Source organism: Apteryx mantelli, chromosome 2, assembly GCF_036417845.1.
Source record: "Apteryx mantelli isolate bAptMan1 chromosome 2, bAptMan1.hap1, whole genome shotgun sequence".
In the NCBI taxonomy this organism is placed as follows: domain Eukaryota; kingdom Metazoa; phylum Chordata; class Aves; order Apterygiformes; family Apterygidae; genus Apteryx; species Apteryx mantelli.
The window spans coordinates 76,644,894-76,668,040 of record NC_089979.1 but is presented as its reverse complement, the minus strand read 5'-3'; the positions used below and the strand labels follow the sequence as shown (position 1 = coordinate 76,668,040).

Genomic DNA, 23,147 nt, shown 5'->3' with positions numbered 1-23,147 from the left:
ACCTGATGCTATACTGTTTTCTGAGAGCAAGGTCACAGCTTGTAGGTGTCTTCCACACCTATTTGGTACTTGCACGTTGCTGTAGGATTTCAACATGACTGAGTGAAAAGGCTCAAGGTGTTGGAGGCCCTCCACTAGACACTGAGATTCTCTTAGCTCTTTCCCTGCTGTACTACATAGGAGCTGGGTGCTTTGTGTTTGCTTGGTGTTTAACTTTTTCTTCTTGTAGTGTAATACACTTGAAATACAGATGGACTCTGTTGTTTGAAATATTAAGAACAAAACCACAGTTCTGTCTACAGCAGTGGGTACTGCAGTGTGATTTCTGCACCTCAGCTGGGAGTTCATAAGGCTGACTTTGCAGCACTGATGCTGTGGAAGGATAAATCAGCTCTACAGGTTAACCGAAGCAAGCTAAGTGATATGCCAGCATAATTTCTCTTTTGCATGGCTGATTAAAATGCTTGTCAAGGCTGAAGATATCTATGACCTAGTTCTTCTGCTTGAAAAGGATTTACATATGGGAAGGTCCCATAATTTGAGCACAATTACAGTTTGCTAGACCCATGCTGAGCCTAGAGCACATGCTCTACAAGCTGCTTTTCTGGGTTCTCTTGAAAAATTGTCTCTAAGCAGCTGCTGCTCCATTTAAGCAGAAGATACCAAAGCTCCAGAGTCCTACTACAGTTGCGCAGCCCAAGGGTAGTGCTTTGGTGAGCAATCAGGGATTTTCTGGTGGATAGCCAGCGTGCCAATGTGTCATGTTTGAGAAGAGTAGAGAGGTAATTTGCTTTGATTCAGGCAAGAACTGTATCATGTGCTTACACTGTAGCTTTGCACAACCATGGCTGCTTGGGACCAGGGTGTGGAGTAACAGGAAGTCACTGAGTGAACGCATTGTAGAATCACAAAGGTAGTAAATGGCATCATGTTGTCCCAGAACTCCTAAGCAGCAAAATAGGAATCAAAGTGCTTTTCTCTTCTTCATACCGGCAGAGAATGAGGTAAGAGAGAAGCTTTGGCATTTCTTTTCTATTCTCCTGAATAGACAATTTCTGCAGATGGGAGAAAAACTATGAAACTATTAGTGATAAAATGCGATTGGGAGTTCTTCCATGTCCCCTGGTAGTGGCTCAGAAACCATCAATGAACCAGAACAGCATTGAACCACAGTTCAGAACAGTTATTCAGCAGTCCAGCTAATTCTTCTCCCTCCAATCCCCTTTAAGAGGTAATGCTTGCCAATTTGAGAATTGAAACTCAGCTAGCTTTTAACAAACTTGACAGAGTAATCAAGGGGAACCAGCTATGCCCTGAGACCCTTGACTGGATATATTTTGTAGTCTCTGCACTTTAAAAAAAAAAAAAAAAAAAAGGGGGGGGGGGCCTTCCCTCCCTCCCAGGCAGAGATGGTCTCTTGGGCTTGAATTTACCACCTTTTTCCTGTTCTGTGACAGGTAGCTTAACCTGAAAGACTAATAAGGAGCCCTGATAGTAAAATACCTGTTTCAGCAGTGCCTTCCTCCACCCCACCCCAGTCTGGCGCATCACTGGCAAGTTGCTTATTCCTGAGAACTGGAATCTTTAATAACAAAATCCGTCCTCACAACAGCTCAGTTTGCAATTGGTTCCTGCCCAGATTACTATCCTTGCTCTTGGTTTTAAACACCAGCAATGATTCTTTTGTTCCTCATTTCTTAAGGGATCTGTAAAAGCCTTGAACTATAGGACTGCGCAGCTCTACCATGGCACAGATACTTGAGTTTCCATCTGAATGCATTCATCCAGTAGTCAGTAGTAATGTGATATCAGCATGAATACTGAGCTGACCAATATATTGCATGCAGGGGTAAGCTGCAGTCATTTTCACTGCTGGAGGTGGGTTGTTTCACGATCGGTTATAGACTCATATGTAGAAAAGATTGGCCCTATGTAATGACAGCTCTAGACATCAAAGAGTATGATGTAAATGTTTGGTATGTTACTGAAAAAAAATGGCATGGGAGAGACTATCCCATCATTTGCAGCTGTAAGGTATGGAGCTTACAGATGTCTGTCAGTTACTGGATATATTTCATATACTAATAAGCATCACAGGATGATCTCATCAAGTCATTTTATTTGCTTGTAAAGGAATTATGCCTAAATCTACACTGATGGAACCAGGTCAACCCCACAGGAAATGCTTGTTCTGATGCCAAGTGGAACCATGTGCCATTTGTCCTTATTATGGAAATATTTTCTCCATTGTTCCCCTTCAAATACACCTAAGGTAAGATACTGTTTTTTCAACATGTAGATTAGGCTGGAATCAGCAAAGAACACTTCCAAATATTGTCTGACACTTGACAGTTTACACCCAAAGATACACAAGCTCAGTGGTGACGATTCCTTCTGAGAAGGTCCCCAAGCCAAAGTTAAGCTGTGAAATAAATGATGAGGTCAGAGTGCTGCTGCTAACGGAGATATAACAAACAAGGATGTCTTAAAATACTCAGTTTAATGAACTGCTTCTAAAATAACTAGCCTGCATATTAATGATGTCCCACTTTTATTAATTAGGCAGCACTAAAATACTGTGTTGAATAGCATGTTATGAGGCAGAAGAGAACTCGCTTGTTATTTCAGGAAGGTTTTCCTCTTTACCTCTTAGCCTGCAGCAGTCTTCCAAACTTGAATAAGAACAGGAGGATACTGTTGTTTACGTGTTAAGATTTGTCATTCTTAATTTGCCTGGACACTTTTCAATTGTAATTATGTACATATGATGAATGCTAAGTGATAGAATGAGACCACTTACTATGGTAGTGTCCTGAGGCAGCCAACTTTGAGGAAGTCATGCTAAGTTGCATTGGGACAGTTGCACAGCAGTGGAGTTGCCCCAGCACACAGAGCTAACCAAGAGGTCTCTGAATCTTTCAGCACTTGCATTCAGTACCTTGTTCATTATCACTGTCTGCCTTTTATTTCAGATAGTAGTCAAAAATCACTCTTGTGTTCCAGTGATGGGTGGGATTATACTAGTGGGAAGGGGGAGATGTGTTATTCCTCACTCCTGTTTCTTTCACCTCTTGCACTCTACGACATGGGTAACCTGTGGAAGAAAACAGGAAAATTTAAGAATGAGAAAAAGGGAGGGAAAAGAGGTGAGAATCAGGAGCAGAAGAGTGAAGGACAGTTGGTGGTACCAGAATATGTTAACGGGAAGACAACCAGAACTACACTTGCTAAACCAAAGGGCATGTCCGCGCATTGATGGATCCTCTCTCAATCTGTTCCTCTTGTTAGTAATTTCAGAGGAGCCGGAGATGCTCAAGGCTCATAATTGATCTCTGGGGAGAGGAAGCTGTAAGGGGAGAAACAACTTGATCCAGTGAAGCATACAGTTCTGGTGAGGAAAGGTAAAAAGATAAATCTGGACCTGAGGTAAGTGTCATCTTGCGTATGCTTTAGCAAAGCATCATGTTTCAATAAAGGGGATTCAGAGATGACTCTGAGCATGAGTGCAAATACTGAGGAGGAAACTTATTATGAATATACTGCTGAAGAGAGGATGCCACCCTTAAAAGTTCACTTAGCCACAGGGGTGTAAGCCATGTACACTTCTAAGCCTCATAGAAAAAGCTTATATCAGGATTGGATGCAATGTGAACTAGACTTGCAGTAAAAATAAATGCTGATAGCCTGAGCCCACTGTAGTTTTATTGGAAAACTACCATTTAAGGTTAAGTTGCAGCAGCCAATACCGCTTGTTTTAAAGTCATCTTGGAAAGATTTCTGATCATTATTAAATGTGTTCAACTTTATGTTGGTAATCAGTTTGCAGGACAGATCGCTGTTTTACAACAAACTGGACTCATAGCAAATGATTTCTTTGGTTTTTGGAATGCACATAGCAAAAAAAAAAAACCAAAAACCCTACATACATATCTGATCACAAAACTCAAATCTTTTAGAGAGAATGAGTCAACTTGCATGACAAAAAGAATTCTGCATGTACTCTAGTGTATATTAAACTTCTTCAGAGTTCTTTCTAGAGAAGAAAAATAAAGGTCATGGTTTATAGAACCTTATACTGCATATGTATCATTGGTGTTTTTCTTACAATGTGATAGCCTTGCCAAGGATCATTTGTCATCAGTTTAAAGTGATTAAACCTGTTCACAACAGTGCATGAGGAGACAAGTCTTCAACTGATCAATAGCAGCCTAGCTCTACCAAATTCAACAGAAGACAGGCAAGTTACAGCTAAAGCCTGATCTAAGGCTCTCTAGATATACTTAGACTCAGCTCTGAGTTTTACCTGATGATTTTTAAAGAAATATAACCAGAATTTTAGATAGAGCTGAAAAACCCTGATGTTGTAACTGTATTTTCACGTACGGAAATCATAGGGTGATGATGATGAAATTATCAAGCAAATTTGTGTACAAGGGTTTCACCACACTCTTTTTCAACGACTCCATGCTGACATGCTTTTACTCAATGCAGAGACTGCAGAATTATTAACTAGTCTTCAAAAAAAGTTTCAGAAAATTTTATTGAATACTTATGAATCTGTTACCGCATCAGTAAATTACCCTTTGTATTAGTCTACTTTCCACTTTCAAAATACTGTTTCAAACAATGTTTGTAAAAACTCTTTACTACCATCTTAAAGAGCAAGTACTTTATATGCAAATACAGTGTTTGTGATTGTGACAAACCTGAAGAGAGTGATGCATACCATGGGCAAAAGAAAACCAAGCTAACGTCATGGCGGTAAGCTGTTTGCTGGTGCAAAGGCTCTACCTTCCTGTCATCTTGAACAAAAATAGATGTCTTCATGCTATCACTCTGTTATTCCTTCCAAAGTAGATGTTAATTTTAGGCTTGTAGCAATTTTGATGGTAATACAGACAGTTCATTAGGCTATCAACATTTTGTGCAAATGATCCATCTTACTGCATAAATGAGAAAATCATTCCATATGGGATTCTCAAGATTCTCAAACCCAACATTATTATTTTTTAAATTACCTTCTTATATTAATTTCCAAGATACTTTGTATGTCTGCCTTGTGCTATTAACTTCCCTGTTGCCTTGTTTGTTAAATCCACGCTGGCAAATGCAATATTTTTTCCTTGCTTCAAAATCTGGGCTGTAATCAGTACCTCTTCTCCAATCTTAGCAGCAGCAGTGTATCTTAAATGAAAAACAAAATGAACAAGTAAGATTCTGTACAGAGCACAAATACAAGAATATCCCTGCATTTTAGATAAACATGAAAGGAACTAGCAAAACTGCCTAATAAAAACACATCTCTCTAATTGCCTGCTTTCACATGCCCACTTCTTAAGGTCCTTGAATTCCTACTAACTACTGCAGTAGTTAGCAGAAAAAGTTGAAGGGTAGTAGCAGAGAAAGAATCCATTGCTTTGTTCTGATTAAGGTCCATTTTGGAGCAGAAACAATAAGGTATCAAAGACCTCACTTAGAGGTCCTGCTCCAAGTCTCATTCCAGCGGCTGCTGACTCCCTAATGCCCTTCTAAACCAGTTGGGCTGGTTTAGTTGCAAAATGTCTCTGGAACGAAAGCTCCAGAAGATCATTTCCGTACAGAAACCAATCATAGATTAACTGTTTCTCATATTTCTCTTATACTCTTCTTAGAGAAAAGTCATGGAAGTTTGGGAGGCCTTCAAGCTCCCCTTCTCTCTCTCCCCCCTGTGTCTCCCCCCTCCCTCCCTCTCCCCCCCCCCGTCTCTCCTGCTCGCGCTCTCCCCCCACCCTGTCTCTCCTGCTCGCACTCCCCCCCCCCCCCCACACACACACATTTTCAAAGCTTGTTTTTAGTCAGTTCTGATGAGGGGTTACTTTTCCCAGATTTAGTCAGTTCTGATGAGGGGTTACTTTTCCCAGATTTTTTTAATGCTCAGTGTTAGTTTTTCCAAGTAGGATTATTTTTGTTCCAAGAAGTCATAATCTCTTCATGAAGAGATTAATCAAGCAAAGCTGACAAGCTGTAATAGTATGATCAAAGAAGGCTTCAGAACAACTTTAAGAAAAAAATGTACCTTAAAATTATATTACAGAAAGCACTGTTCTCAATATAAAAGCTATCTTTAAATCACACTAAAGAAATCTTCCCCCGATGAGCAATTCTGAATCAATCTGATTTACTCCCCCATCTCAGCATATAACAGAGCTGAAATGTTTACTGTTTTAATACTTTATGGACTAATACTAAAAAGGGCTTATAGAAAGCCTCTTACCCTAGATCTTATTGAGGATACTCTCTAAAGTATCTTCACGTGTGAAGAGAGTTGAGACACTTTTGTAAGCCTAAACTTTACCATCTTTCAACACCCCTTCAGCGTTCTGTGAATGAATGGCTACTGCCTCTTAAAGGCACTAAATACAAAGCCGTAACAAAATAAAAGCAAGCCTGACTCCAGGTTTTTCACACAACTGGCAATATCCTCAAATACAACCTCCCCTTGATTTATCAAAACAAGTCTTCTGAAACTAAAGTAAAAAAACTTTTAAAGCACGTAGTACAGCGTAGAAATGAATTATAATGGGGTCAATACCTTGTTAGGGAAAGAAAAGTTAATGTGTTCTAGCAAGCATGGTGGATACCTACGTGATGTTCATGTCCACACTGACCCCAGGCACTGCTCTTTCTGTGTACAGCAATGCTGTTGTTGACACCACATCCACAAGTGTGGCTGTCAAACCTCCGTGTAATGTGCCACCTCTGTTTGTATGCTCCTCCTCTACTTTCAATTCACAAACAACTTTCCCAGGAGTTGCAGAAAGAAGTTTCATCTGTATAACCAAAAGAAAAATAAAACACTTACTGACAACAGTACCACCTCCAGAGACTGCCCTGAATCAAGTTGAAAGTGAACCTTGTTTTAATTTTGGACTCATGAAGAAAAAAAAAAAGATGTAAAACATAAAAGTTCAACTGTCACATTAGATATTTCCATAAACTTTGAGCTGAAGATTCTTGCCTTAGAAAAATTTGTATTTCTGGTACAGATAAATATTTATACTGACAGTTTAACAAAACTAATACTTGCTAAGCTCTCAGGAGTTGCTTAGGAGACAGCATTCCTCATTATTTTGCCTTTTGCTTTAATCTGCAGCTGAAAACCCTGATTAGAGGGAACACAAAACTGCTTTGACTATCTGTGTATACCATAGTTATGAAGGTGTATTGTCAGCTCACACAATGAAAATAAAAAAAAGACTGACATTAGTTCATTAATCTTACTACTAGAGCAACCTCAGTAAAAATCAGTATTTTGAAATGAACCCTGGAAATGCTAATCAGACTGGCCTCTCTGTATTGAAATTCATGCTTCTCAGTAGAAGTATCCAATGTTATACTACACTGTATTACAGCACTATAACTTGTGTGTACACCTTTACCAGAGCCCATAGGTGTAACACAGAAAATTACTGCACATCTATGCTACCATGCTTCCCTGTGTAACCAACCCAAGAAGCTAGATTTTTAAGACCAAGAAGTCATTGCATTTCAGTATTTAAAATCTGCTCAAGCTTCTTCAGTTAGGAGCACTACAAATGCAAAACTGGGATAAATACAGTCTATATATTCAGCCCTATAATTAATACTTTGAAGTACCTTTAAACTGTCACAAGGGAAATGTGGGCATAATGTTTATTACAATTTCTACTACATTTTCTTTCTTTTTTTTTTAACCCATACTTTTTTTTTCCTAGTTTAAATGTTTCCATGCTATATCAGAGAGACTGATTTATTCTCTTTAATCTTAAAAACTTAGTTTCACTATTACTTATTTATAAGGTGCTATAAGAGCTCAGTTCTAGCCAACATCTCTTTCTGGTAGGCCCAAATTTATCCAAATTTTGCAGAGAGATCATACTAAAATAAATGTTGATGGAGTACAGAGGCCAAATATGAATGGAAAACACCCTGGAATTAAGTGGAAGTGAATCATTGAGGTAGTGTCCTAACATAATATAGCACCATGATCAATGAACATCTCAAGCCCTAAGAGACCATGCTGCACTGTACTGGCTGGAGGCCTACGATTTTGACACAATTTGTGTTAAGCACTTTTGACTGATGCTTGACATTGGGAGCAGATGGCTTCCACTACCTTTGGAGAGTGCTTCAGTCCATCAACAAGGCCAGGAAAGCATCTGGCGGTGTTCGCCAGCCCTCTAATCTGGTACTGGCTGCCTGCTCCCCTTGGTGACAATAGTTTAATAGCTGAGCACTCCCACGACTGACATGGCTGTAACTACTGGTGGGTACTTCTCTTCTTGCAGCCCTTCTGTCCCTGTCCTCCCACATGCAGCAAGCAGTATTTTGCTTCGGCTTCCAACTGCTACTGCAATATACTACTTCTTTGGGGAACAGGCTTCAAACCCCACAGTAGTTAAGCCCTACATAGATACCACATTGGAATTAAACCAAAAACTAAGTCTCATGCTGGAGCTGAAAAGTTTCAGACTAAAATTTGTCTTCTCCAGAAAAGGAAAAATCTCAAGTCATATTTAGTTATGGTAAGAATGGCTTGAAGTATCTCTCAGAACAACAATAAATACTTTAAATTCAAACAATATTGTAGCTTTATTATTGTCATTGTTATTATGTTTGTAGCATCATATTTCTAGAAGTGGATTGCAAGAAAGATCAAAAAGTATTCTAGAGCAAGCTCAGAAGCCTGTCTCCTAAGGCTTACTTCCAGCCAATTACCTTTTTGAGCTGAAATACTGCATTTCTTCTCTGCTTAACGGGATTTTAAGGTGCGAGTACAGTTATTGCAGTGAAGAGGTGAATAAGAACTGATCAGAATCTCTATAAATAAAGCAGCTTCCCAAACATAAAGCTTCCCATTTGTCATACAGAAAAATGTGCGTATCCAAATCCATACATCCAACATGTCTTGGGGAAACGGGACAATAAGACTTACTTTGGTAATAGTTACTTTCTATTAAATGTATCAGATCATGGTGCCCTCAAGGAAAGTACTGCTTCAGATACTAGGTGTGCTCTTTTATAATGCAAGACACATGCATTTTCACAGGGTCGGTTTCCTTAGCTATACTTACTGCATGCCTCCATGTCACAGTTACACCAATAAACAGAAACTAAGACGTGAAAAGCAGAATCCAAGCACTGCAAAGTTTAATCACAACACTGAAATTGCTTCACAAGAACACACTGCACTGGAGATTAAGCACTCATCAGCTACGCTAGTACAAATTACAAGAATTACAAGACACAGTAACTTTGTTGAACTTTTTTGATCATGACATCGCATTGCATTAGAGCTGTATTATACAAATACGTTTCTTTACACAAGGCCTTGTTAGAAACTCAAGTAGCACTGAAGTGCTTCTGTTTTCAGACTGACTTCAAGGTGAAGTCTGAGCCACTTTTTCTTGTTTTTAAACGGTGATGACACGATACCATAAAAAAGAAGTGTGTGCAAGTTAGCTTGTCCATAATGTATTATGAAGGGAAGGCTGCCAGTTATTTAATATCTAACGGTTAGCTCTTCAGCAAAATCCTCATCCTCACTGAGGCAGCTCCACTTTGAAAAGTAAGCATTCCTGAATAAGAATTTTATTTTCTACCACGTTTTACCATCATGGTGGGGGGGGGGGAGGAAACACCCAAAAAACTGCCGTTTGGGGGCCCCTGAAGCCACAGGAAGCAGCAGGACGTTGCCCGCCGCCGCGGCGCCCCGTACGCACCCGTCTTTCGGCGGCCGTTACTCGGGGGGGCATGAAAGCCCGGCGCGGCCGCCGGCAGCGGGGCCGCAGGGCCCGGACCCCCCTGGTCCGGTTCGGTCCGTACCTTGCGGAGCACCCTGTCGAAGCCCTGCGACTCCAGCATGTAGCGCATGGCCTCCCGCAGCGTCTTCACCGTGAAGCCCATGGCGGCGCGGGGTCACCTACCCGCGGCGGCGACGGGCGGGGCGGAGCTTCTCGCCGGCTTCCGCCCGCCGCCCCGCGTCGCGACGCCGCTTCGCCATGGAGGTGGCGGCGGCGGCGGCGGCGGCGGCGGCGGCAGCGGCAGCGGGGCTAGGGCCGCCGGGGGAGAACGGCCCGGAGCGGCCGCCTCGCCGGGAGGAGGACGAGGAGGGGGGGGAGCCGGCGCGGCGCGGGCACAGGGAGGTGGACGCGGACGGGGACGCGGAGGAGGAGGAGGCGGCGGCGGCGGGCCGCGCCAAGCGGCGGAGGGGGCTGTGCTCCGAGTTCGCGGCCATCACCGGCAGCGACGCGGCGCTGGCGCGGCGCTGCCTGGCCGAGCACGGCTGGCACTTGCAGGTGCGTCCGGGGCCGGGGCTGGGGCTGCTCGCGGCCGGCCGGCCCCTGCCCAGCCCCCGGCCTTTGTGTTTCAGAGGGCGCTGAACGCCTACTTCGAGACGCCGGCGCAGGAGGGGGAGGCGGAGGCGCCGCGCCGCGCCGCGCCCGGCGGCTGGTGAGTGGCCGCCGTCGCGGAGCGGGTGCCGGTGCCGGAACGGGGCCGGGCCGGGCCGGGCCGGGGAGGCCGGCGAGGGGGCTTCCAAGGGGCTGAGGGGAGGAGCCGCCGCCTCGCTCCTTGCCGGAGCGCCTCGCCCGTCCCTCGGTCCTCGAGGAATCCTCGCAGCGCGAAGCCCCCAAGCCGGGCCGGTGCGGCCGGTGTTCAGCTGGCGGGAGCAGGCGCCAGGCCTGTCCGCAGCCCCACGGCCGGGAAGCAATAGCGCGACTGCATCCCGTTGCTGCGATGATACGCGTGCAGACTTTACTGCATGCACTCCCCCCATACGCACACAAATGTAGATATGTAAAATCTTCCTGTATATCATATGCTAGATGTATGCATATTTATAGTTCTATAAATAAAGTTGACATATACATTCACACCTTGCTAAACGTACCTTTGGAAGTCAGGGTTCAAGATCCTGTGTCCTACCAGCATCACTTATCTTGCAGCGTACCAGTGGGGCATACCAGAAGTGTTGAACTCAATGTGGGGTTGAGATTTTACAGATTCCCGCCCTTCACAGTCCTTGGGGCAACCTTTTTTCTGTAGATTGATGCACTTGCACATGATACGGAAGAGCCCGTGTGATCTTTGTCGTTATGAATGTACTGTATTTGATAACAGTTTGCACTTTTTTGCGTCATACAACTGTATGCATTAAAAAAAGCAAGCCTACTAAACATTAGCTTGTGTTTCTGGGTAGCCCTTGATAAGTTAGAATATGTCTGTACCAAACTGCCAGCACCTTTGTCTTTTCTGCGTCTTTGTCTTTGTCTTTGCCCTTGCACTGAGCCTTCTGTCTTGAGCTGGGGTATGCAGGGTATGTGTGTGTGTGTCGAAATGGGGGAGGACTCTTTGGAGACTTCACAGTTAGGGAGAAGACCATAGCAAAGGAGTCTGCATTTTGCTACACAGTGTTTGGCTTCCCTATATACTTTAAGCAAGGTCTTGTTCAACTCAAAGCACATCCCGCCATTGTCATTGACAGACTGGCTTAAAGAAATGTTCTAGGCCGATGGTTTCAAAACTTTTAGGACTGATCTCAGCCTCTAGGAATTCTCCAAGTTGATACAGTATGATTTGAAAGTGGGACCTGATGTGGGGCCACCATCACAACATACATCCACAGGCAGTGGAGTATGTTGGCCATGTGGAGGTGAGGTCTATAGTAAAAAAGAGCTGGTAATTTCTTAAACTGATGGAGAAATGTAAAATTGTGTCTGTCTGCACTGTGACTGGCACCAGTTCTGGACTGTTGGTAGTAAGCAGTGGCAGCAGTGCTTAGTAAGCAGCGGTAGTAGTGCTAGTGTAGAAAAAGCACGGGCTACAATTATGTTTTCACTAACAGAATGTAGTTGTTGGTGTCAATATTAGGCAATTTTACTTCTCTAGGATTTCTGGTTTTAATTTTTCTAGCAGACAGTGCCTGTAGTAGTCTTGTCCCCCACTTAATACACCAAGCATTCTCCATCATTTTGAGGAAAAAAAAATTGTTTCAGCTGCTATTTTCCCACCTCTTGGCATCTGTATATACTCTCATATTTCATTTCATAGTCCTTCAGATTGTGGCATAAATATAAAATGTTACCATGGTAGGGAAATTTGAGGCATGTACCACATATAACTCTTATTTATTTCAATATCTCTTGGCCTGTCCTTTGTCTGCCTGTCTTTTTCTGTTCAGCTTGGGTTACGTGTAGTGGAATCTTATGGTTTTTGTTCAGCACCAACTACAAAAACAGTACTAAATTCTAGGGAACAAATATGTTTTGGTCCAAGGCCTTATTTGCATGTGTGTGTATAAATCCTGTGCTTAAAAACAAAACTCTAGTATCTCAACTTTGTCAAAACAGTTTGTCTAGTCTTAGCTGTACTAGTTAACATGTTTTATTATAGACTCTCCCTTTATCGAAGGAGTTTACATCGGACTGTGCTTTAACAGATAGAGTCTGGTCCCCTTTAGCGACACAATTCCAAAACAGGGACTGGGTGGGCATTCATACCTTGACAGTGCTGGCTAGTTTTTATCGAGTCAGCAGGGTAGACAGGGCCTTCATCTTTGAGATGGGATTTGGGGTGAATGTTTCTGAAGAAAGCAACTCTATTTGTCACATAGTGAGTTAGTGCGTATAGGTCCACAGGTGGGCTCAGCTTTCAGAAGAAACTCAGCTGCTCTGCAAAGGTGGACATATAAAAGCAAGTTTTGGCTGCAGTTGCTTGCTTCTGATAAGTTGGAAAGTCTTTGAGAAATTAATATCTACAGCCCCTCTCCAGAAACTACAGTAGCGAAAAAGTTGAATTACACAAGTCCATTGAGTTGCACTGGTTCCCATCAGATTAACTTGAACTGGAATGGTGCATGTTGTCCTGTGTCTATAAGGAGTTAAAACCACTTACTTCACCCAGGTATTAAGGCTCTGTGTGATTGAGGTCTATATGTTACAGTTAGTGCATTTCTTTGAATAAGGGATCAGTTTATGTTAACTTATTTGTTATTTGTTGGAAAGGTTTTAGTTGGCCACTTGAAAGTTGTAAGGAGTCTAAAACTTTTTTCTTTAGAAGGTAAGGGAAGTAATTGAAGGGGGAATAATATTATGATGTTGACAAACAAGTAAACTATCTTTTTAGTGTTGACCTGACAGCTGATGCAACTACTAGTAATACTGGTGTCAATGGTGCAGACTCAAGGCAACAAGAAGATGACAGCAGCTTCTCAATAATCACCTGGAACATTGATGGTCTGGATTTAGGAAATCAGCAAGACCGAGCTAGAGGAGTCTGTTCTTATCTGGCATTGTAAGTATAGTTTCATCTTTGAGTTGTCATGCACCCATCTTCAAAGGAGAAAGCAATCTCCTTGTTTTAGATGCTCACAAAGTGTTTATGCCCCAATTATCTCAACACTAGATTCAACAGTCCTAAATTTATAAATTCTAAAATAGATGAATAAAAGTTGATGTACTGGCTGGAAGAGGTCTGAACCTATGCAACAGCCGCCTGGATGTGATCCTGTGCAATGTGCTCTAGGTGACCCTGCTTGAGCAGGGAGGTTGGACTAGATGATCTCCAGAGGTCCCTTCCAACCTCAGCGATTCTGTGATTCTGTGATCCCAGAGGTTAAAGATCTTGCAATGGCTACTTTTAAAATGTTCTTTGTAATGAACAATATTGTTAATACCAAATTGCAATCGTATCCAAGAGCATACTTCCATTCTGTGCGTGAGAAGAGGTTAAAAGTCCAAGAAACTTATTTGTCTGGTTCCAGCAGAATGAGTAACTTCACTCTAGGACAAACTACATGGCATATGTGAAAAGTGGTTCTCTTGACATTACTGTTATTTGGCTATCAAAAATGAAAACGTGCAAGTTAAGACAAAAGCAACAGAATCTGTGAGGAGAATAAAACTGCAGCATTGATTGCCTTTTATGGTTACACCATTGGAAGCCTTCCATGAATATATATTTAAACAGTTTAACAATTACATAAATTGATTTATCTTAATGCAGTAATTTATCAGTGTAAATTAAACTGATTTTAAGAAGTGTTAATTTAAGTTCCTTTTAAGCTAGTAGAAAGCCCTTAACTAAATCAATTTTAAATTGATTTTATTAAACTGGGGTGATTTCGTTTTTCTTCTATAGATAAGGCCTTAGGTTTGCCCTTCACTTGCTTAGAGCAGGTTTATTCAACAGTGTAGCGTAAATAGGGACAGCTGTAAAGGCACATTTAAATGAGCACTCTTGAGGCTGCTGCCCCTCATGAACCTTATGGATTGCACAACAATAAGAAATAAAAGAGCTTAGCATAGATGAGACTGGAGAAGACAAATGGTAGGTTACTGCAGGGGTATCTGGTGTAAGGGAATGAGGTGGGGTTTGGAATCTACTGGAGATCTTGCAAAACATGTTCCAAAGCTTGCTTTTCAGCTGTTTAAGTTGAATTCCTCACGTATGTATGACTTCACAGGTTTGTTTTTTACATTTTATTACTGTGGCAGTAATAATCATTGTTTTCTCCCCTCAACAATGGTAGTCTGTTTACATGCTATTAAATAGAGTAGTTTTGTTTTTTTTTAACGGATTCTTACACTATCTAGGAAGACAAGAAAAAAAGCGCACCTGAAATCCCTGACCCTATTCTATTTGGCATCAGAGTGTGACAGTATCACCTTTCAGTATTTATTTAAAAAAACTTGTCTTGCTGATTTCAGATACAGTCCAGATGTGGTGTTTTTACAAGAGGTCATCCCACCGTACCTCTATTATCTACAGAAGAGAGCAGGCAATTACACAATTATTCCAGGTAAGAAATAAGCCCTAACTTCATGAGACAGAAACTGGAAAAAATAACTTCAGTTTTAGTCTGTCGTCTTTGCCAAAAGCTCATAGGACCTGCAAAAGGTAAAGTGAAGAAAGAAGCAATTAAATTACTTTCTCTGTTTTGATACCAGGATATAGTTTGATGCAAGATATTTATGTGACGGGTGGTTTCCTTTTCTACTTTTTCTGCGTTTTGAAAGACTGATTGCAAGAGTGGCCAAAAAAGTGTCCTAGATGAGTAGTTTCTTAAACTTTTGGATTAAAAAAAATCTGAATACTTCTCACCCTTATTATGAAACTTTCAACTAATGAGTTTGCACATCTTCCAAATCAGCATGATTCTCCCAGATCATAGTGAAGAGATCTCTTTCAGAACCATAAAATCTTTATGATGTGACTGATTACCTTTCCTGGACCTTTTCTTTTCCTGTTCTTCTTTAGGTAACATAGACGGTTATTTCACTGCCATAATGCTGAAGAACTCGAGAGTAAAGTTAGTAAAACAAGAGATCGTACCTTTTCCAACAACATCTATGATGAGGAACCTTTTGGTCGTGCATGTGAGTCAGTATGTACTAAATAACTGCACATCTGCCTTCAGAAAACATCTCAAAAAAAGGCTGGACTGACTTTATTCGGTGGCAGTCTCAAACAGAGCAGAAACAATTCTACTCCAAACATATGAACTCAGTTGCATTTGATATTAATGATCTTGATTCTTAAGTAAGTTACTGGCCGTACCTCATTGTCAAACATCAAACAACAGAATTAGAAGCCTACTATCCACCTGTAAGCCATTCTGCTCAAATTTAATACCAGTATTAATCAGAGCTATGCCATTCAGTAATTTACTTTGTGATTACTCTTTGTCTTTCAACTTCTTATCCTGGTGTGGAATGCAATGTTGCTGCTTTGTTTTATGCACAGGTGAATGTATCCGGTAATGAACTTTGCCTTATGACCTCTCATCTAGAGAGCACTAAAGATCACTCTAAGGAGCGTATGAAGCAACTGCAAATAGTGCTAAACAAAATGCAGAAGGAATCAGAGTCCACCACTGTTATATTTGGAGGGGATACAAACCTCAGAGACAGTGAGGTAAATAGAAATCAACAACCTAATTATTTTGAGACAAAATCTTCTCAGGCTCCCCCGCCCCGAGGAGTGTGGTAGTTCTTCTTGTGAACTGCTTAGGTACAACAGAGATAGTCGCTCAGTTTTGAGAGTAAGGAGCTCTGTAAGTAGAAGCTGTTGCATTGCTATGCTGAAGAACTGTTATAGCTGAGGTGAGGTTTAGGAAGAGGTTTTCCCCCACACACACAGCAAAATGCTTTGTCGGCAGTATTTATTTCTGAGAAGATGCAGAGAGAATTAATGAAGTTTCAACTTTCGGAGTATTTTGAGAACCTGATCTTTATTTACTCAGCTTGGGGCTTGCTTCTAAGAGAGAAGCTGGTCAAGTCAACAAAAGAAGGGTGTGCTCTGGAAAAATAGATCTTAGAAATTTAAATGTAATCCGCCATCATGGAGACATTCAAAATTTAAAGTCATTTTGGCTGGTGATGTTCAAAGTGAAATTTGTGCATTTACTAAAAGGCCGATGTTTCATCTTTTTATTTAGTGAATTTCCATCAAGATGAACTGAAATGGCATTGTTTCAGAGAACACAGTGTTGACCCCAATACCTTGAAAGTGCAAGTTGCATTTTATAGCATGTTTTGGATTTAGGAAGTACTGCAGGAGTTGGTCATGCTTTCAAGTTGCCTGTGAAATACCACATTTCAGAAAGGCCTCTAATATCTTTGTTTTCCACAACTGATGTTCTGCCGGGGGGGAAGATATTCTGGAAACTGAGTTCTGTTTTTGGCAAACAGCAGTTTTGTGTTTCACCTTAAAAAGTATTTGTGAATTCAATGTTGTGTTTTTTATTGTTTGTTTGTTTTGTTTTTTACTTTCTCTTTCAGGTTAGTAAACTAGGTGGCTTACCTAACAACATTATGGATATCTGGGAGTTTTTGGGCAAACCTAAACACTGCCGTTATACTTGGGACACAAACTCCAATACCAACCTGGATGCAGCATACAAGTGCAAGTTGCGATTTGATCGCATATACTTTCGGCCTGCAGCAGAAGGGGGACATATTATTCCACGAAGTATGGACTTAATTGGATTGGAAAAACTAGACTGTGGCAAATTCCCTAGCGATCACTGGGGTCTTCTGTGTCACTTTGATGTGATATTATAAAACAAACAAACAAAAAAAAACCAACAAAACTTGTATTTTTAATTTTAAGTGTTTTCTTCTTTTTTTTATGAAGTTTTACATTCTCAGTTTAAAGGCTTATATAAATTTTCAGTCGTAGAGAATTCTCTGTTCTTGACTTCTGTTGGAATGTCTTCATTTCAAACTAAGGCTCCATTATCCTCATAACTGCATGGATTCTTGAATCATTTTTTAAACAATTATTTTCAACAGTGTACACAAATACAAAAATAAATTCTGCTATTAAAGTGGGAGGGAAAAGAACTGTAAATACAATTCATAAACATACTAGGTGGTTTAAATGACTGTTTTGTTTTATCATGTATTATAATATCTCATAATAAGTACTGATTTTTTTTAAAAATGTTCTTAACTCTTGTCTGCTTTTTTTTTTTTTTGTTGACACTTCCCATCGTCATTTACAGCCATGTCTCTTGCAAGGCATTTTGTATTAGCTTCTGAAGTTTGAGTTGTAAGTACATAGTCCCTCAGGCAAAATAATAGAGGAGCTGTGGGAAGAATGACTAAGTTCTTACAGAGTAAGTGTTTCTTAAGCAAGATTTAAACCAATATGGAGCATATTTAAGAACAACATGCCATCTGTTTGACCAGAAAAGGATATAGTCAGGTGCACGGCAATTGCACACTTAGGCTGGTCTCTGTCTTGCTTTATGTTTGTTAACCTGGATATAAGAGCTGCAGATTAAAACACAATTTGTATTTCCAGTGAGCTTTAAGAAACAGAAGGCTATTATAAATTGTTGTGCAAAGCTTAAGTAGTTCAAGGTCTAACTGACTTTGCAAAAGATCAAACAGGCTTTCTTACTCAAAGAACTGTGTAATCAATCTCAGAAGCTGTCATTTTATAGATGTACAAAATACCAAGCTGTATCACAATGATGTAAAATGGAAAATCTGACCCCTAAATTTCAAAGGTAAAGTTTGGAGCACTGGCATGGAAAGGAAACATGAAAAAGCTGCATCAGTGGTGCAAAGTACACCCTGTGTCTGTATTAAAGTACAAATTTACAAGCTCACTCTTTTTAAAGATTATAGTGGTGCAAATAGGAAGCCAGGTGCCAACTGGGAATTGTGAGAGTGTAAACTTAATCTTTTTTTGTCTTGGGTTTCAAGCCCAAGGCTTAAAAATGACTGTTTTTTGCTGGACTTTAAATATATATATATATAGTGTGTGTGCTGATGTTGGTAAAGTCACTTGAATGTGACTGTAATGTATGAATGTAAGAATGTGTAGACTGCAGGACTAAGATTTGAAGCGTCAAAATGGTGATTGTCACTAGTTTCTTTTTTTTTTCTTCTTTTTTTCTTCTCTCCTCTTGGTACCTGACTGCCGATGCATGGTACAGGGGAGTTGAGTATTTAAGAACAGGAACCCCACAGATCAGCAAACTGGACAAAAGATGCTGTGGGTAGGCAGGAGGAAATGCTGGGAAGGGATGATGATGGCAATCCAACCCCTTTGCGTGGCTCCAGCCAGCTGTGAGCTAGCATTCATAGCTGTGACCCTGCTGCTACCTGAGTTGCTGCTTACATAGTCAGAGGAAAACAATGGTGGCACCACCCTGCGCTCTGCCCTGGCAATGAGGAAAACTCCAAGGACAGAGGAAACTTGGAGTCTGTTCCCTTCCTCTTTGAGAAGAGATTTGAATTTGTGCTTCCAGGTGAAGGCTCAGACCACTATCCTAAAGAGTATTGCTGGCTAGGGGAGAGGTCTCTGTTTCTTTCTTGGAAGCTGCCCCATTTTGTCTGGCTTGTTCTTCTGCTAGAAAAGAACAAGTGCAGGCTAGCATGGGTGACACTGTTGTGGGTGTTTACTACAGACCACCTGATCAGGATGAGGAAGTCGATGAGGCCTTCTACAGACAGCTGGAAGTAGCCTCACGATCCCAGGCCCTGGTTCTCATGGGGGACTTCAACCACCCCGATATCTGCTGGAAAGACAACACAGCTAGGCACAAACAGTCCTGGAGGTTCCTGCAGAGCATTGGTGACAACTTCTTGACACAGGTGGTGGAGCAGCCAACAAGGAGAGGTGTGCTGCTGGACCTCGTACTAACAAACAAAGAAGGACTGGTGGAAGATGTGAAGGTCAGGGGCAGCCTTGGCTGCAGTGACCATGAGATGGTGGAGTTCAGGATCCTGCGAGGAGGCAGCAGGGCACCAAGTAGGATTGCAACCCTGGACTTCAGGAGAGCAAACTTGGGCCTCTTCAGGGATCTACTTGGAGGAATCCCATGGGTTAGGGCCCTAGAAGGAAGGGGCGGGTGTTCAAGAGAGCTGGTTAATATTCAAACATCACTTCCTCCAGGCTCAAGAGCGGTGCATCCCTATGAGTAGGAAGTCAAGCAAAGGAGGCAGGAGACCTGCATGGATGAGCAAGGAGCTCCTGGCAAAACTCAACCAGAAGAAGGAAGTATACAGAAAGTGGAAAGGGGGACAGGCCACTTGGGAGGAAAATAGGAACGTTGTCAGAGTATGCAGGGATGCAACGAGGAAGGCTAAGGCCCGTTTGGAATTAAATCTGGCTAGAGATGTCAAGGACAGCAAGAAGGGCTTCTTCAAATACATCAGGAGCAAGAGGAAGACTAGGGAAAATGTGGGCCCTTTGCTGAATGTGGTGGGTGCCCTGGTGACGAAGGATGCAGAGAAGGCAGAGTTACTGAATGCCTTCTTTGCTTCAGTCTTTACTGCTCAGGCCAGCCCTCAGGAACCCCAGATCCTGGAGGCAAGAGAGAAAGTCTGGAGAGAGGAAGACTTTCCCTTGGTGGAGGAGGAGTGGGTTAGAGATCATTTAAGCAAACTTGACACCCACAAATCCATGGGCCCTGATGGGATGCACCCACGAGCGCTGAGGGAGCTGGCGGACATTATTGCTAAGCCACTCTCCATCATCTTTGAAAGGTCATGAAGGACAGGAGAGGTGCCTGAGAACTGGAAGAAAGCCAATGTCACCCCAGTCTTCAAAAAGGGCAAGAAGGAGGACCCAGGGAACTACAGGCCAGTCAGCCTCACCTCCATCCCTGGAAAGGTGATGGAACAGCTCATGCTGGAGGCCATCTCCACGCATGTGGAGGACAAGAAGGTGATCAGGAGTAGTCAGCATGGCTTCACCAAGGGGAAATCATGCCTAACCAATCTGATAGCCTTCTATGATGGAATGACTGGCTGGGTAGATGAGGGGAGAGCAGTGGATGTTGTCTACCTAGACTTCAGCAAGGCTTTTGACACTGTCTCCCATAGCATCCTCATAGACAAGCTCAGGAAGTGTGGGTTAGATGAGTGGACAGTGAGGTGGATTGAGAATTGGCTGAATGACAGAGCTCAGAGGGTTGTGATCAGTGGCGCAGAGTCTAGTTGGAGGCCTGTAGCTAGCGGTGTCCCCCAGGGGTCAGTACTGGGTCCAGTCTTGTTCAACTTCTTCATCAATGACCTGGATGAAGGGACAGAGTGCACCCTCAGCAAGTTTGCTGACGATACAAAACTGGGAGGAGTGGCCGATACACCAGAGGGCTGTGCTGCCATTCAGAGAGACCTGGACAGGCTGGAGAGGTGGGCAGAGGGGAACCTCATGAAGTTCAACAAAGGGAAGAGCAGGGTTGTACACCTAGGGAGGAGTAACCCCATGCACCACTACAGGTTGGGGGTTGACCTGCTGGAAAGCAGCTCTGCGGAGAAGGACCTGGGAGTGCTGGTGGACACCAAGTTAAGCATGAGGCAGCAATGTGCCCTTGTGGCCAAGAAGGCCAATGGTATCCTGGGGTGCATCAGGAAGAGTGTTGCCAGCAGGTGGAGGGAGGTGATTCTCCCCCTCTACTCAGCCCTGGTGAGGCCACATCTGGAGTACTGCGTCCAGTTCTGGGCTCCCCAGTACAAGAGGGATGTGGCACTACTGGAGCAAGTCCAGCGAAGGGCTACAAAGATGATGAGGGGACTGGAGCATCTCTCTTATGAGGAAAGGCTGAGAGAGCTTGGCCTGTTTAGCTTGGAGAAGAGAAGGCTGAGAGGAGATCTTATCAACGTGTACAAGTATCTGAAGGGAGGGTGTCGAGAGGATGGGACCAGACTCTTTTCAGTGGTGCCGAGCGACAGGACGCGAGGCAATGGGCACAAACTGAAACACAGACACTTCCATCTGAACATGAGGAAAAACTTTTTCACTGTGAGGGTGACAGAGCACTGGCACAGGTTGCCCAGAGAGGTTGTGGAGTCTCCTTCTCTGGAGATATTCAAAACGCGCCTGGATGCAATCCTGTGCAATGTGCTCTAGGTGACCCTGCTTGAGCAGGGGGGTTGGACTAGATGATCTCCAGAGGTCCCTTCCAACCTCAGCGATTCTGTGATTCTGTGATTCTGTGAAACTGCCCAGCCCTAGACGTTAGTGTGTTTGCTTAGTAGTTGGGAAATGTGGGCTCCAGTCCTTATGCTAGATATTCAAGTCTAATTGTAACCCTTGGGTAGGGAACTGAGACTGATTTAAATGATGCCATCAGTCTGTCTTTTTGGCCAGGAGTTACTCCTGCACCAGTTGGCTTTAGACTGCAACAGAGGTCATCTCTCCGTCACTAACCTTTTTGGAGTAAGTCTTGTCTGTCCTCCTGCAACTGGTTTATGAGTGACAATATAGTGTAAAGCCAGCATAAACAAGTATTGGGGGCAGCATGGTTGGACAGACATAGTATGTTATCATATGGCCATATCAGATCCACATCAAACCAGCAGTACTGAGTAATTCAATAATCAATGGAGTCAGAATTAACCCTTGTGGTGCTATGGCTCAGCCTTCCACATCCGCACACGTGCTTAGACCAGCCAAGCACTGGCGAAAGAAGAGTGTGTCTTGACTGCCCTTTCCACCTCTGCCTTGCACTGCTGTTTGTACATTGAAAACAGCAAATTAGGCCTTGGAGCGATATAAGGTAATGGAAGGCAAATCTGTGGATCTTTACTCACTTAGGCCCTAGTCAAAAAGAGGTGGTCTGGGTATCCTGAAGCAGACATCTGAGTCATTGCTGAACTCTACCAGAGTGTAGGTGATGAGTAACAGCTGTGCATCACATTGTTTGATGATCTCAGTTTTTAATTAACATCCTTCACAAGCAAGTAAGTGACTTGCATTTATTGTCTTGAACCTTACCCTAAAATAGTCAGAATACTTAACCAGTTTCCCCTCATCCCAAGAACTGAGAGGCCTGAGGTAGATGCATTTTTCCATTGATTCAACAGGAGAGATAGGGGCCCTTGGTTAAACCACAGAACAAACCCCAGAGGGTTAATTCATCTCTACAGAAAGCAGTTGCAGGAATCTCCAGTTCTGCATTCACTTCTTTAAACATCAAACTCCAAACTTCTTTTACTAAAGCTGAAAGAGGCTGGCATCTTTTGGGAAGTATGTTGAAATCCTAATGTCCTGATCACTCTCAGCACATGCAATTATTTTCTAATAATTGAGCTTCAAAAACAAGGAGGGAGAAGTCACTGAGGCTTTTTTTACTTCTCCCATTGGGCCCATGACCTGCTCTTTCTATTCTGAAAGAAATAGTGCCATAAAAAAGCAAAGGGAAAACCCCACAATTGCCAGGATTTCCCTTGCTGATTGCAAATGGGGCTGGCCCAGCCACATCCTCTGAGCTGTCTCATGCCTTCTTCTGTCTCGTTAAGACTAAAGAAATGTCATGAGGTTTTTTTCACCATTTAGAGTTCCTCCCCCTCCCTGGTAGTTGCAGCCACAGGATTTGTGGGGCAGATGAAGACAGAAGATGATGCTTCAACCTTCCTAAAAATCTTGGAGGAGGGGAAAGCACAATAAACTGCTTGTGCTTTGTCAAAGGAAGCACCAGTTGGCATGGCTTCCTGTATTTTGGCTGCTTTTGCTCATAGGGCTGCACCTTCTGAACTATTTCGGAAGGTAATAAAAGGTTAATGGGTGGTGTTTCAGGATAGGTTTTTAATTTGGGGAAGAAAGAAGGAAAAAAAAAAGGTTGTTTGCACCTGTGTGTGATTTAGCTCAAGAGCTGTACCTATGGGTGT

The 23,147-nt window shown here is 42.6% G+C and overlaps 2 protein-coding genes across 3 annotated transcripts; one reads left to right on the top strand and one right to left on the bottom strand.

Moving 5' to 3' along the window:
- Window positions 1-2,483: 2,483 nt before the first annotated feature.
- On the bottom strand, window positions 2,484-9,924 carry ACOT13 (acyl-CoA thioesterase 13). The gene is made up of 4 exons (XM_013939994.2): window positions 9,844-9,924; window positions 6,625-6,809; window positions 5,019-5,184; window positions 2,484-3,094 (listed from the first exon to the last, which is right to left on the bottom strand). The coding sequence occupies exons 1-3, from the start codon at window positions 9,922-9,924 to the stop codon at window positions 5,028-5,030; spliced, it is 423 nt and encodes a 140-aa protein (XP_013795448.2). The 3' UTR covers window positions 2,484-3,094; window positions 5,019-5,027.
- Window positions 9,890-17,476, top strand: TDP2 (tyrosyl-DNA phosphodiesterase 2). Of its 2 annotated transcripts, XM_067290915.1 has the most exons (7): window positions 10,005-10,316; window positions 10,391-10,470; window positions 13,144-13,311; window positions 14,727-14,818; window positions 15,277-15,395; window positions 15,763-15,933; window positions 16,800-17,476. In XM_067290915.1, exons 1-7 carry the CDS (start codon window positions 10,020-10,022, stop codon window positions 17,079-17,081), a joined length of 1,209 nt encoding a protein of 402 aa, XP_067147016.1. In that variant the 5' UTR covers window positions 10,005-10,019; the 3' UTR covers window positions 17,082-17,476. The 2 variants fall into 2 exon arrangements, with proteins under 2 accessions (XP_067147015.1, XP_067147016.1); XM_067290914.1 differs by having other exon boundaries at window positions 9,890-10,470.
- Window positions 17,477-23,147: the final 5,671 nt, after the last annotated feature.